Raw genomic sequence first — 13,219 nt, forward strand, 5'->3', positions numbered from 1 at the left:
AATCCAGTGCAGGATCTGGCCATCAGTGCACATCATGCTGTGTCAGCATTCCCTTGGTCTTTGAGCCCTACTTGCTAAATCTCCTCTAGCTTCAGTCACAAGCCTTCTGGGGTCTTCTTGTCTGAGCAGGTCATCCTTCACTCCCCAGCTAGACTAGTGTAGACCCTGGTGCTGTGCCCTGGGGTTTCTGCTACTTTCACTTTGATTTCCCCAGTGACGCATCCATTTTATGCCACTGAGAGGGATTTCCAGTCTGTGTCTCCATGCCACTTTTCCTCCTGCTTCTTGCAGTGGTGACTTCCTAGGAAAAAATATCTAGAAATGCAGACCCATTCCCCAAGCACTTCATCTGAGGTTACTGTAGATCACCCCAGACTTTCAAGAGTCAAGCAGTACGCTGCCAGCAACATGGCATTAGAAACCCATTGCTCTTTTGCAAATGGGAAAGAGGAAGGGGGCTGGCGATGGTATGGATAGTGCCTCACCCCACTGGTCCTGGTAAACTCATGGCTTGCAGCAGCAAAGCAGTGCAGTAAAACTGGGCATGGAGTCACCCAAGCCTGGATCCCATTGCAGGTTACTCCTCCTGCAGGATTTGGGACCATTTTATTCTTCCGGAGCTTAGTCACTACCTTGTGGCTGTGCAGTGCTTTGCTAGCAGGTCTATTTATTATTAATAACCAGAGTTACCATATAAAAATACAAATGCAGCTGGAGTGAAAAGGTAGATCTGCCACTGAACTAACCACCCTGCCAGCATCAGAACTGATCTCATCAGGCATCTGGGCTGCAGTTTTTGCAGTTTTGGAGAGCGTGCAGCACAAACATCAGCCAGCATTGCACAAAATGCCACTTTTCTGATGTGCTTTCCAAATTACTCATTTCAGCCTCTACAACAAATCTTCCAAAGAGCAACGTGTGTTGAGTTTAATGGTGACTACTGAATCCATCTTTGAAACTAGGTTTCAGAGATGTACATTTAGGGCTTGCAGTGCGTCGGTCACAACCCTTACTCTGAATGCTTTTATTTGGGATGCAGCAGTCCTGAAGGCAGAGTGGTTGATCTCATTAACAGAAGGAGGCTTTTCTTAGGATCATTAGTCGAAAAGCTGGGCTGGCTGCTCAGATATCTGCTGACATTTACTGGATACGCAAACCAACACCAGTGCTGAAATAAGGGGGAATGGGGGGTCTGATCCACATGAGCTATTCCAGTTCTGGGCAATTATTGCCAGCTATTACAGCACATCAGGCTGTCACTTATAAATTGCTAATTGTTTGCAGTTCATAAGTTGTGCACAGAGCATTTGCTTTGAACCAAGACTTCATCCAGAGATTAGGAAGGGAGTGGAAAATAACGACAAATTAATCTGATGATTAAATCAACAGCAAAACTACCAGTGACTCCAATTGGACCAGTACCTTCTAAAATGCTTGTCATTCATTGAGACTTAACATTTTCCTTCTAAGATATAATGCATTAGTTGTATCAGCGGCATGCATAGCATTGCCAGATAGTATAGTACTCTTGAACAGAGGAGGTTAAGTATACTGGAAAGTCAAGTAGGGACTAAAGAGCCCAAGGACTAATTTTTACTTTGGCCTTAACTAACATTGTCACTGGTATCCAGGGTTGAACTGGTCTTCAAATCACGTGAACTGTTCTCTCTCATGTCAAATATCCTGCACTGAATAACCCATGTGATTTTTGAATTAGGGTGCTAAAAAGTGTCCCAACATCCTTTGCAGAGCCCTTGGGCAAATGAGATTCTGGTTTGCCTGGTGTCCAAGCTCATCTCAAGGATGGAGAAAGAAAAGAAATATTGAACAGCTACAGCTGGAGGGTTGGAGCCTTAAAGCTAGTTTTGCAGTGTCTAAAAGCTCAATGTCTTGCTGCCTTCTGAGCTCACTTTCAGCCCAAAGAAAGGGGATGTCTAAGTGGAGTGACACCCGCATGGTCGTTTAAGAGATGTAGAGTCCTGTCCTTATAGTGGCTTGGCCAGGAGCCACCTCCGGCCATGCCTTCTTACCCAGGAACAAGGAGCTGTGACCATGGCCAGGGTTTTCAGAGCTATAGTAAAACAGTGAGGTAAGCCTCAGGTCTCCTTCTCCTGGATGAACACACGGAGCTATTGTCAGGTACAAGGACAGACTGACATGCTGGCTTGTGTGCTAGCACGGCCAAGACCTTCTCGCCCACTCTGCGCTGTTGGTGAGAGGCAGCAACCTTCAGCACAGCTGGGACACAGCAGCATTTCACGGACCATTTTGGCAGGCAGCCTGCAGCCTTTGGTGTGGTGTGTTTTGTGTGTGTGTGTCTTTCTCTCTCTGCTGTTTGTCATTTATTTAAGACACTTCACCCTTTGGTTATATTTTTTTAAACATGCTTTTAAAAATGTGGCTGTAGAGACCTGTGTACCTGACTGGCTCAACAGTGCTGTGATATGAGGAGCGGCTGAGGGAACTGGGGTGTTGAGCCTGGAGAAAAGGAGGCTGAGGGGAGACCTTAGCGCTCTCTGCAGCTGCCTGAAAGGAGGCCACAGGCAGGGGGGGGTCAGTTCTTGTCCCAAGTAACAAGTTATAGGACAAGAGGAAACAGTCTCGGGCTGTGCCAGGGGAGGTTTAGATTGGATATTAGAAAAGATTTCTTCACCAAAAGGGTTGTCAACCACTGGAAGAGGCTGTCCAGGAGAGAGGTGGAGGCACCATCCCTGGAGGTACTTAAAAGACATGTAGATGTGGTGCTTAGGGACATGGCTTAGTGGTGGGCTTGGCAGTGCTGGGTTTACAGTTGGATTCGATGAAGGTCCAGCCAAAGGTCTTTTCCAACCTAAATGATTCTATGATTATGAGGAGCACAGGACAGGCACAGCTTTAAAACACAGGCTGGCTCTCTATTGGAGCTGCAGCAGGTCCGTGTCAAAAAGGATGTTGTCAAGAGTCAAGCCTTGCTACAGCCCAAGTATGTATGTATGTATGTAACAGATGTGCTCATTTGTGACAGGTTGAAGACCACAGCCAGCTGCCCTCCTTCAGCTCTTCTCATACAAGACTAACATATGGGCACCAGCCAGTGCTAGTTAAAGATACGTTGAAATCTGTGTTGTTCCAGCTTCACTACCACCTTCCTAGGAAGCCATGCTAGTTCACTCCTAGTGCAGCTACCGTGATGCTTCGTGGTCTACCCCAGTCCCAGTGTCCCCAACCCTGCCCTTGCCAGAAGCAACTGCCACAAAGATGCTTACCAGGCCTGCGGTTACACTGGTCAAGGCATTAAATTAGTAGAGAACTAAACAGCATGCAAAACAGGGAATCAGTGGTTTCCTGTTGTTTAGTGCCTGAGCAGGTTAGCGAGAGTCAGCTAGGGTGGTGGGGACAGAAGGGACTGGAAAGGTGGCCAGAGCCAAACATTGAGGGGAGCAGGACTTCCCAGGGGCTTTTAGCTGTACGATCAATGCAGCCATAGCACTGAACGGCATGCCAAGAGTCAGGCACAGCAGCATTGCACCTTCACCTTCCTCGTTTTCTTAACCCAGTAACCATCCCTTAGTTCATCTACTCTGACCAAGTTTGTTCCAATTGGCAGAGAAACCTCTTCTTGCATGCGAAAAGTGCAAAAAGACCCTGCAAATCTGTGTGGTGCTAAAGACAGGAAGGCTGTAAATGATCACTTCTGGTCAAAGTACAGGCTCTGCTTCAGAGCTGCAGAGGGGCCAGACTAAAAACAGAGACATCCTTTCTCCTACAACATGGACTTCATACCGCAATAAGGATACATGCCAAACATACTAGCTGTGCCGTGGCCGGAGGATCAGAGTTAGGGTGCTGCTCTGCAGGTGATATGTGAACTACAAAGTGATTTGCCTGCTGTCTATACTACACAAGTCTGATGAGCATTGAGCTTGAACAGTTTTCCTCATTTCTGTCCTCCCGGCTTTACAAAGCACTGGAACTTACTCTGAGAACTGTTGCTCCAGCTCATGGAGAAACATCCCTTCTAGGAAGGCAGAACCTCATGGGTTTTCTTTGCTATCTCCTGGATCATAGTTAAAGTTTTCTATAGAAAATACATGAGTCAATGACCAGTGGAACTCAGGCAAAAGCTCTTGAAGCTGTTCAAACACCAGAGTGCTCTGTATGCCGAATTAGCCCACACCAACCTCCTTTTTACCACCTGGCCAGCTACGTAGGTAAGAGTTAAATCTAATCTCATCATTCACAACCACCTCCTTTCCTTTACACTAGCCATACCTTGTTTCAGAAGGGCAGATATGCAAGAAATTCCTGTCCTACCCTTCTAACAAGCTACTAGTGTTCACTTGCTGTCAAACAGCTTCTGTGAAGTTCTTGTGGGTTCTGCACAGCTTCCCTCTGAAACAGTATGAATACACTGCTCAACTTACCAAATCCATGATCTGCAAGGCAAAGTATCAGTGCTGAGAAGTAGTCAAGGGTCACATCTTTTCCTCATGGACTTCAGGACCGTCACAGAAGAAAATTACAATAATGCTCACAGCATGAAAAAGAGCTGCATCAAAATTTCACAGACAATTAGGTCTCTACTACCATTCATCTGGCAATTTTTTACAGAAGTTCCCTCCTCAAGGCTGGGCTGAGAATGATGCCAGGCTGAGACACTTTCATCTTCTGCATAAAAGACAATTTATTTATTGTCTCACTTACAAAATATGTATGTTCACTTTGGTCACAAACAGTTGAAAAATCCAGTAAAACAGCAACATTGTATTTTTAAAGCCTGTACAAGGGAAAACATGGCCTGTCTTTCACATTTAACTCTGACAAAGATGAAGGAAGGCTCAGTCTTAGTTTCTGATTCAAAATACTAATTTAAGGCTTTAAAGCCTTTGGACAAAATAATTATACTGATAAATTCATATGAATTCATATGAATTTATGCCATGCAATTGCATCTCCATTGTGTTGTTTCCTTTTCTTCAGTGGCAAACAGATCTAGTTTTTAAATATTATACTCCAGATGGATTGCTGCCATCAATACAATAATTCTGTTCACTGCATATACACATTTTCACATGCTTAAGAGCATACGCAGAGCGCATGGTGTTGCTTTACCTCTCCTTTCGGATACTCATCTCTCTTGGACAGCTCCTCTAAACACAGTTAAGCTTTTAGAGATAAGACTTGACACTTCTAATGTGCTCAAAAAGAAAACATACACCTTGTGCACAAACTCAGTGATACAATAGTCTACACTCACACCCTTTTCCTCAGTCTGTCTGAAGAACTCCCATTTCTCACATTCATAGTCTTTTAAGATAACTGTACCTGCAAAAAAAAAAAAAAAAAAAGGCTGCTGAAATTCTTACAGCTGAGGTTTCGTCTTCCTTTCCTTGCCTCCTGGTATGATACAACTCCCCTTTCACAACAATTACTGTTCTGTTATATTCAGGAGTATGAAAAAAAAATTAAAATGCATCTTAATAGATTGCTCGTTTAGCCTGTCCTACAGTTTATGATTTTCTAGCTATCAGCACTTCCACACATAATGGGTTAAAGCAACATTTTCCTGCCATGATGTGTTCACAGTGTGGTGTTTTCAGAGTGTCTTCCAGCTGCCAGTGCTCAGCTTTCAGTTGCTTTTTTGGCACTTAACAGCTCACACAGTCAGAAAGTTTGGGCTGTATTTGTGTGTCTGTCTCTTCGCTTCACTGTAGCAATTTCTGCAGGCCTGGAGCAAACACTGTTTCATTCTTGCAGTCAAGCTCTTGTGCTGGCTGGACTCACTGGCTATCACCAGTGTGTCCGGCCTGCTGAAAGGGAAGGGGGACTTCCTTTCCCTGTGGAGCTGTTTGCAGGCTGGTCACCAAACCAGAGCTCATGCAATGGAGAAGAAACCACACTGTGGCTCACGCAGTCCCATCGCTCCAATTTCCTGGTAGTCTGGCTGCAAAGGGCTCCAGCTGCCAGGGCTCCCCACATTTTCTCAGGGAGATGGCCCCAGGGCCCAATGCCTCCATCCTGGACCCCTATCCCTTCAGAGGCTGGTGTCAACGGTGTCTGCCTTGGCCTGCAAGGCAGCCTCAGAGATAGTGTCCGGTTGCCCATCCCGACAGAAGAGTACAGCGGGGTTCTTGCAGGCCCACATGGCCACCTCTCCCCCGCTCGCTGGGCTGGAGGAGGATGGGGCACTGCCTGGAGGGCCGCTCTGCCGATTGACATAGCGCTCCCGGACACGATCAGCCTGGCTCCAGGGCTCCGGCTGGCGGCCTGGGACCGAGAGGTAGGCAGCCACGTTGTTCCTAGTCCTGTAGCCACCCTCACGGCTGCGCCGCAGCAGCACGGAAATGTTGGGGTTGCGGGCAGCGTAGATGAGGGGGTTGATGGCACCATTGGCCCAGGCCATCCCGCTGGCTACAGCATCCATGGTGGGCGAGAAAGGCAGGCGGCCAGCAGCAGCAGCCAGCCCCAGGATGCAGTAGGGCCCCCAGCAGCAGATGATGGAGACGATCATGATGAGGACAGTGGTGGCTGTGCGCATCTCCCCATAGGCCCGCAGCAGGTGTCCGTAGGTGGTGAGGGGCCGCACACGGCTCTCGGCCAGCCGCACAGCCCGGCAGATGTTGTAGTGGCAGAAGCACATGAGGGCGAAGGGCAGGAGGTAGCAGAGCACGATGAGGGCCGCACCGTAGGGCGGCCCCAGCCGGGACGAGCCCCAGGGCAGGACGTAGACGCAGCGGTAGGCCCCGGGCCGGGCCTCCCGCCGCCCCTCACCCGCCAGCCCGTACCAGGGTCCGGCCAGGCCCAGGGCGGCCAGCCAGACGGCGGCCAGGAGCTGGGCGGCGCGGCGGCGGCCCATCTTGTGTCGGGGCTGGCGGACGATGGCACAGTAGCGGTCGAAGGAAAGGAGGGCCATGGTGAGGGTGGCGGCGATGCCCAGCCCAGCGTGGAGCGCAGCGCTGGCCAGGCAGAGGCGCTGCCCGAAGAGCCAGGCGCCGGGCGGGCGGCTGAGCAGGCTGAGGAAGGCCAGGGGCAGGCAGAGCAGGGCGCCCAACAGCTCCGACAGCGACAGCGACAGCACGAAGGCGTTGGTGACCGTGCGGAGCTGCCGGTGCCGGGCGATCACCAGCACAACCGCCCCGTTGCCCAGCGCCGAGAAGGCGAAGATGAGCAGCAGCGCCAACGCCTGGGAGGCCAGCGCCGCCGCAGACCACCCCGCCGCCGCTCCCGCCGCCGCCCCGCCGCTCTCGTTGCCGCCGCCGCCGCCGCGGGAGAGGTTGCCCGGCCCGACCGCCGCCGCCTCCATGCGCAGCCTCATGCCCCGACCAGCGCCGCGGCTGCAGAGGCGCTGCCCGCCCGCCCGCCGCGTTCCCCGCCCGCGCCGGGCCGCCCCGCCAGCCGCTGACGTCGCCCGGCAGCCGTTGCCCGGAGAAACGGCCCGGGCCGCCCCGGCTCTCCCCGCCGCCCGGGGGCGGGGAACCGGCGTCCTCACAGCCCAACAGCGGGGCCGGGAGACGCCGGCCATTACAGCTGGGATGGGGATGGGGACCCCCTCACCCCACAGAGCCATCATCCCCATCACAGAGTCGGAGGCGGGTCCCCACAGCCCCTCTCCCGACAGGGCCCCTCTCCCCTCAAATTCTGTTCCCCTCATGGCTCCTCTCCCCTCCTAGCCCTCTCTCTTCACCGCTCCTCTCCCCTCAGAGCCCCTCTCCCCTCCCAGCCTCTCTTCTCACCGCTCCTCTCCCCTCATGGCCCCCTTTCCCTCACGGCCCCTCTTCCCTCCCAGCCCCTCTTCCCTCCCAGCCCTCTCTCTTTACCGTCCCTCTCCTCTCAGAGACCTTCTCCTCTCATGGCCCCTCTCCCCTCCCAGCCCTCTCTCTCACTGCTCCTTTCCCACAGGACCCCTCTCCCCTCCTTTCCCCTCACGGCTCCTCTCCCCCCAAATCCCTCTCCCCTCATGGCCCCTCTCCCCTCCCAGCCCTCTCTCTTCACTGCTCCTCTCCCCTCAGAGCCACTCTCCCCTCACGGCCCACTTCCCCTCATGGCTCCTTTCCCCCTCCCAGCCCTGCAAAGGGACGGGGCTCGCCTACCCCGGGCACTCTGGCGGAGGCCAGGACCTCCACCACCACCCCTCCACTCTCCAGGCTGGGGTCTCACGAGCTGAGGGGTCGCAGGGTCAGGCTGGGGACCACCACATGGGCAGCAAGACCCTGTCCCCCTGCTCTGAGCCATGCTGGAGCTGCCTATACCTACATAAAAAATTTCTTGGGGATGGGGATAGTGAATAGGTAATGAAGACTGCGACCCAATTAATGGCTGAAGAGTTTCCAGCCTTTCTGTGCCCAGCAGCGTTGTGACTTGCTGCCCCAGCTCCTTCCCAGGAGCCAGGCCTGGGGGCCGACTCAAGGGAGATGCCCAGAAGCTAGAAGCACACGGAGGAGTTTGCTCCTGCAAGACGGAGGATGTGTGTGTGTCTTCTTGCTCCCCTGGACCAAGGCTGTATGGGTTTATCTGGGGGTTAAGGAAAGCTGGGAGCAAGAGCTCCAGATGCTAGCCTAAAAAGCCCTGTTGGCAGCACAGCCATTCTCTGAATGAGGGGTTTTTCGTTTCTTCCCATGCCAAAGTTACAATTTTCAAGTTGACAGAAGAAATTCCTCCCAGGCTTTTCTATGCCAACCTTTTCCAATCTCTCCAATATGACTTGTTCCCTTCTGCTGCATGAGCTACTGGGAGATTATCATTCTCATTTTCATGTCTCACTTTAACAAGGCACAATCCCATGAGTGTCTTCAATAAACAAACACCATTTTGTCCACAGACACAGTGGAAATTCCAGGCCATGAGTGGTCTGGAGCTCTGCTTCTGCCCCTGCAAGTGCTTGGCTTCATTTGGTTTTTCCACAGGCAATCCTCCTCTGAGGGACTCTGGCAAAGCCAGCATTGGCTGCACTCTGCTGCACAAACTGCCCCTCAGGCTGTGGCAAAATCATCATGAAAAAATTAGCAGTCAAAGGTCATAACGGCTCAGGCATTTGAATACAGCTGCTCCTGTTGAAAGTTAACCATGGGGTCCTTTGCAGCCAATGGTCCAACATACGCAAGAGAGGAAGGTTTAGGGAAGCAGTGTGGCGTGGACACGCAGTGGGGATAGTACAAAGTTCTGAGCAAAACCTGCATCCAGCCCTGGGACGCAGGAGGGCTGTGGCAGGGGTGAAGCAAGTGCAGTGAGCAAGGGGGTGTCTGGACACACCTGAGCAGGGGAGGCCAGGGAAGCTGGGGCATGAGACAGAGCAGCATGGCTGCCTGAGCAGGAGGCATCAAGGAAGAGCAGGCAATTCAAACTAACAGCCATGACAAATCCTGGAAATGAGCTCCGGGACCGAAAACAAGAGAAAGGCAGTGTTCTCAGCTGGCATTTAATAGGAATCTGGCTTTGAAATTAGTAATTTGCTGATGTAGAGAAGGCACATAAATTTGAAGACAGGTCTCCAAGATCATCTCCATTTTCTATGAATAATGATTGAGAAAAAAAAAAATTATGGCTTCTTAGAGCAGCCCATATATGCTAATCACATTGCGCCCAATAAGCTAATCACAACAGGGGAACAGGGCCTGTTATCTTGAAACACAGAAGATGCCGTCATACCACCAAAGGCCATTCCTGTTTCTTAAGCATATTGCTATGAGCTGTGTGAAGAAGCAGAATAGAAATGTGTGGGCAGGAGAAGCGCAGCACCATCAGTGAGATTTTGCCACCACCCTGTGGCTTGGGTCACTTGAAGAAGAAGCCGTATTTCAGCGGGTCCTCCTCTTCAATGGTGAAGGTGGCTGTACCAGTGTAAAAAGCTTCGCCTGAGACTTCCACAACGACAGCGTTGTAGTCCCCAAACTTGGCTTCCTGCAGAGAGATCAGGATCAGAACAGAGATGGCAAGAGGCTCTTCACCCTCCCAACCCCACCAAATGCCAGTGCTACCTGACACTTACGCAGAGACACTGCTCACGGAGCACTCTGCGCTGCCCAGGTACAGCCCACAGTGTGCAGCAGCCCTTTTACTACCTCACCTTGCCTGCACAAGCTCCACACCTGCACAACTGCTGCTCCGCCTGCTCTGAGCTCACGAGCCCCTGCACTGCCACATCATGGGTGTGCCACAAAGAAGGCCAAAGAGTGGGTGGCTGCTTGCACCCAGAGACCGAGAACTCCCTGGGGCATGTCCAAACTTTCACAGCCATGTGCTGCCAGCTGTCACAGGGCCAGGGCTGGGCATGGAAACCCAGATGTACAGATCCAGCTTCTAAATCTCTGAACAATGCACTCAGCCTTTGAGCAGGGAAGAGGGGCCTAAACCAGGAATCCACCCTTACAGACCAGACTGATTTATCAACATCAGTATCGGAGATTACTTCCCACCCCAGTCCTTTCCTGATGGCCAAGAGAGGATTTGCAGGGAAGCTACGCAACAGAGCAAGTTCTTACTGATACCTGCTTCTCCAATTAAAAATCTTGAAGCGTGAGGCTTGTAGGAAAGCAAGACACCCTTCCCCAGGCACACAAAGGCTTTTCTGCTTCTCCACTGAGCCAAGATAACAGCACTTTATACCACTCAAGACAGAAGGAAAAGTCCAGCAGAAGCCACTTGCCTTCACTGCCTTGCCAGTGAACAAGGACCCCGTGGTGCTGCTCCGAAAGGTTCTGGTCTGATTCAGCTGAATGAGTCCCTTATGGTACTGCAAGGCGATGCGAGCTGTCACACCCGAACCTGTTGGACTTCGGTCAACCTATATTTAAAATAGTAGATCAGCCAGCTCTAGTATTTTGGGTTTAGAAAACAATATTGCTTCCCTCAGTTACCTTTGCCACCTTTATACTGTGCTTGGGGGAAACCCTTCCAGCTCAGGTTTTGTACAAAATCTGGATACATCACAAATAAGAAGGCAAAATAAGCAGGTCTGGGGTACTTTTGGATTGCGATCAGCTTTGGCAAACTTGTAAGCATGAATGATCTAAAAAATACTGAGGCCATTTAAGTCGCACTTGAAAGCTTCCCAGCATCACAACAGAAGGACTCAGAGAGGCAGAGGCCACCTTTCCCATTCTCATGCGGCAAGGCAGGATCAGCTCTCCTTATGCTGAGCTGCTGGCCAGCTTGGTTTTTAAAATCTCCAAAACCACAGCGCTGGCCAGCTTCCAGGGTAATCTGTCCCAGTGGTCCACACTCCTCACTGCCGGGAAGTCCATCCAAAACTTTCCCTGCTATTTGATATCTTATCCACTGCAGACCCGGACAGAAGTTTATACCCCCTCTTTTTTACTCTGTTCATCCCTAGCAAATGTTCCCTGGGTAAGGATTTTAAGGACAATGCACTATGTTGGGATCCAACCTCAGCCCTTGAACTCCTGGGAAACTCCTACTTATGGGACATGGGCATTAACCTCTAAAACGCCACCAAGACATGCAGAAGTATTTCTGTCATTAGGAACTAAACCAACATGTGTTCAGTGACACTCAGCTCTTCAGACATCACTGTAGCACAAGCAAACATTGCTGCCCAAACCGAGAAGCAGCAGAACCATCTCTCATCTCTACAGTAGATATAAGAAGGGAAAAAGGTGGTGCCTTGTGTGTCTGAGAAGAGCCCATTGCTGTACCTGTTCATCTGCAAACACACAGATGTTGGTGGTGGGCTCCTCACTGAAGGCATCTTTCCCATCCGTCAATATGGTGCCATAGAGGAAAGCCAGGTCTTCACTTTCAGGGTGATGAAGCTTGAACTGGGAACAGTGCAGAGAGGTTCACCAACACGCACAGCAGCTGGGCAGTCAGCAGTGCATGCAGTACAGCTTACTCGAGAGACCAAAGGGGATGAGGCTACACTGCTGCATTTCCATCTCTCCTTCTCCAGTAACAGAGATGGACACAGCAGCAGGAAAGTGAGCTCCTCACGACCTTGTGAGGCTGGAGCAGGGCTCTGAAATTCAACACAGAGCTGGAAGGATGGGACTCCCTCCCATACTGAGCATCTCGGGGGAATAAAAGGCTTCAGTCTGGTGCAGTCACCCCAAAGGGAACATGCTGGGGTACCACAGTGCTCCACCATACCTGTTTCTTCACTGCTTCCGTCACTGCACTTGCCGCATTGACAAGGTCTCTGGTCTTCGAAGAGCACACATCAAGGCCCAGCTGCTCAGCACTGAGGAAGGCATAGAAAGTGCCACCGTAGCTGATGTCAACCACCACCTTCCCATGACCAGGGACATCAATGGCCAAGTCTGGGCAGAGAAAGGGAGGGCAATAAGGAGGGGAAACTGTGCTGAGCTCATATGCTGTGTGAAAGAACCCAGCAGCATGCAAGGAAGGGGATGGGGACAATGACTCAAGTGCTCTCAAGCCAGAGAGCAGCATGTCACACATTATGCCATCCCTGACAGCCTCTGAGGAACATTGGGACTGGGAAGGGAGATCTTCCAGATGCCCCTAGCCAGCCTGCTGGCCACCAACCCCAGGACAGCCACCACCAACCCCCCGCAAAACCCAGCATAGTGGGCCCGGTTCCCACCAGTGGCTGCAGCGAAGGCGGGCACGCTGTGGAAGCGGACAGGGTTGCCGCTGCGCCAGCCGTCCCAGGGCACGAAGGCAGTGACAGGCCCGCAGGGGCAGTGCAGGCGGACGGCGGTCTCGGGGCAGCTGGGCGCTGCCACCAGCCCGTAGTCGAGGGCGAAGCGGCCGAGGGCCAGGACGGCGTGGCCGCACATGGCGCTGTAGCCGGCGCCGTGCAGGAAGAGGGCTGCCAGGTGGGCGCCGCCAGCGGCCGCCCCGCCGCGCACCACCACGGCTCCGTACATGCCAGCGTGGCCCCGCGGCTCGTGCACCAGGGCCCGCCGCACGTGGTCCTGCGTGGACGCCACCTCCCGCCGCAGCGACAGGAGCGACAGCCCCCCCGCCGCCGCCGCCTCCGCCGCCTCCAGCCGCGGGATGATGCGCAGCGGCTCGCCGCCCGTGTGCATCTCCACCGTCTGCAGCACCAGGCCCGAGGGCGAGTGCGGCGGCAGCCGCCGCCCCGCACGGCCTCCGTCACCTCCGTCGCCGCCGCCGCCCTCCGCCGCCATCGCCCTCGGCCCGGCGGGGCGGGCGCAGGCGGGGCGGGCGCAGGCGGGGCCGGGCGCAGGCGGGGCCGGGCGCAGGCGGGGCCGGGCGCAGGCGGGGCCGGGCGCAGGCGGGGCCGGGCGCAGGCGGGGCC

At 52.9% G+C, this 13,219-nt stretch overlaps 2 protein-coding genes across 4 annotated transcripts; both read right to left on the minus strand.

The window, feature by feature from the left end:
- Positions 1–4,680: 4,680 nt before the first annotated feature.
- Positions 4,681–7,282, minus strand: GPR135 (G protein-coupled receptor 135). The gene has a single exon (XM_056346597.1). The coding sequence runs from the start codon at positions 7,280–7,282 to the stop codon at positions 6,014–6,016; it is 1,269 nt and encodes a 422-aa protein (XP_056202572.1). The 3' UTR covers positions 4,681–6,013.
- A 2,098-nt stretch (positions 7,283–9,380) lies between these two features.
- L3HYPDH (trans-L-3-hydroxyproline dehydratase) lies at positions 9,381–13,117 on the minus strand. 3 transcript variants are annotated; one of them, XM_056347663.1, is made up of 5 exons: positions 12,539–13,117; positions 12,082–12,251; positions 11,631–11,753; positions 10,622–10,759; positions 9,381–9,876 (listed from the first exon to the last, which is right to left on the minus strand). In XM_056347663.1, exons 1-5 carry the CDS (start codon positions 13,086–13,088, stop codon positions 9,751–9,753), a joined length of 1,107 nt encoding a protein of 368 aa, XP_056203638.1. In that variant the 5' UTR covers positions 13,089–13,117; the 3' UTR covers positions 9,381–9,750. The 3 variants fall into 3 exon arrangements, with proteins under 3 accessions (XP_056203638.1, XP_056203639.1, XP_056203640.1); XM_056347664.1 differs by having other exon boundaries at positions 9,381–9,872; positions 10,618–10,759; XM_056347665.1 differs by lacking the exon at positions 10,622–10,759.
- Positions 13,118–13,219: the final 102 nt, after the last annotated feature.

This window comes from Falco biarmicus, chromosome 7, assembly GCF_023638135.1.
Source record: "Falco biarmicus isolate bFalBia1 chromosome 7, bFalBia1.pri, whole genome shotgun sequence".
Taxonomy (NCBI): Eukaryota; Metazoa; Chordata; class Aves; order Falconiformes; family Falconidae; genus Falco; species Falco biarmicus.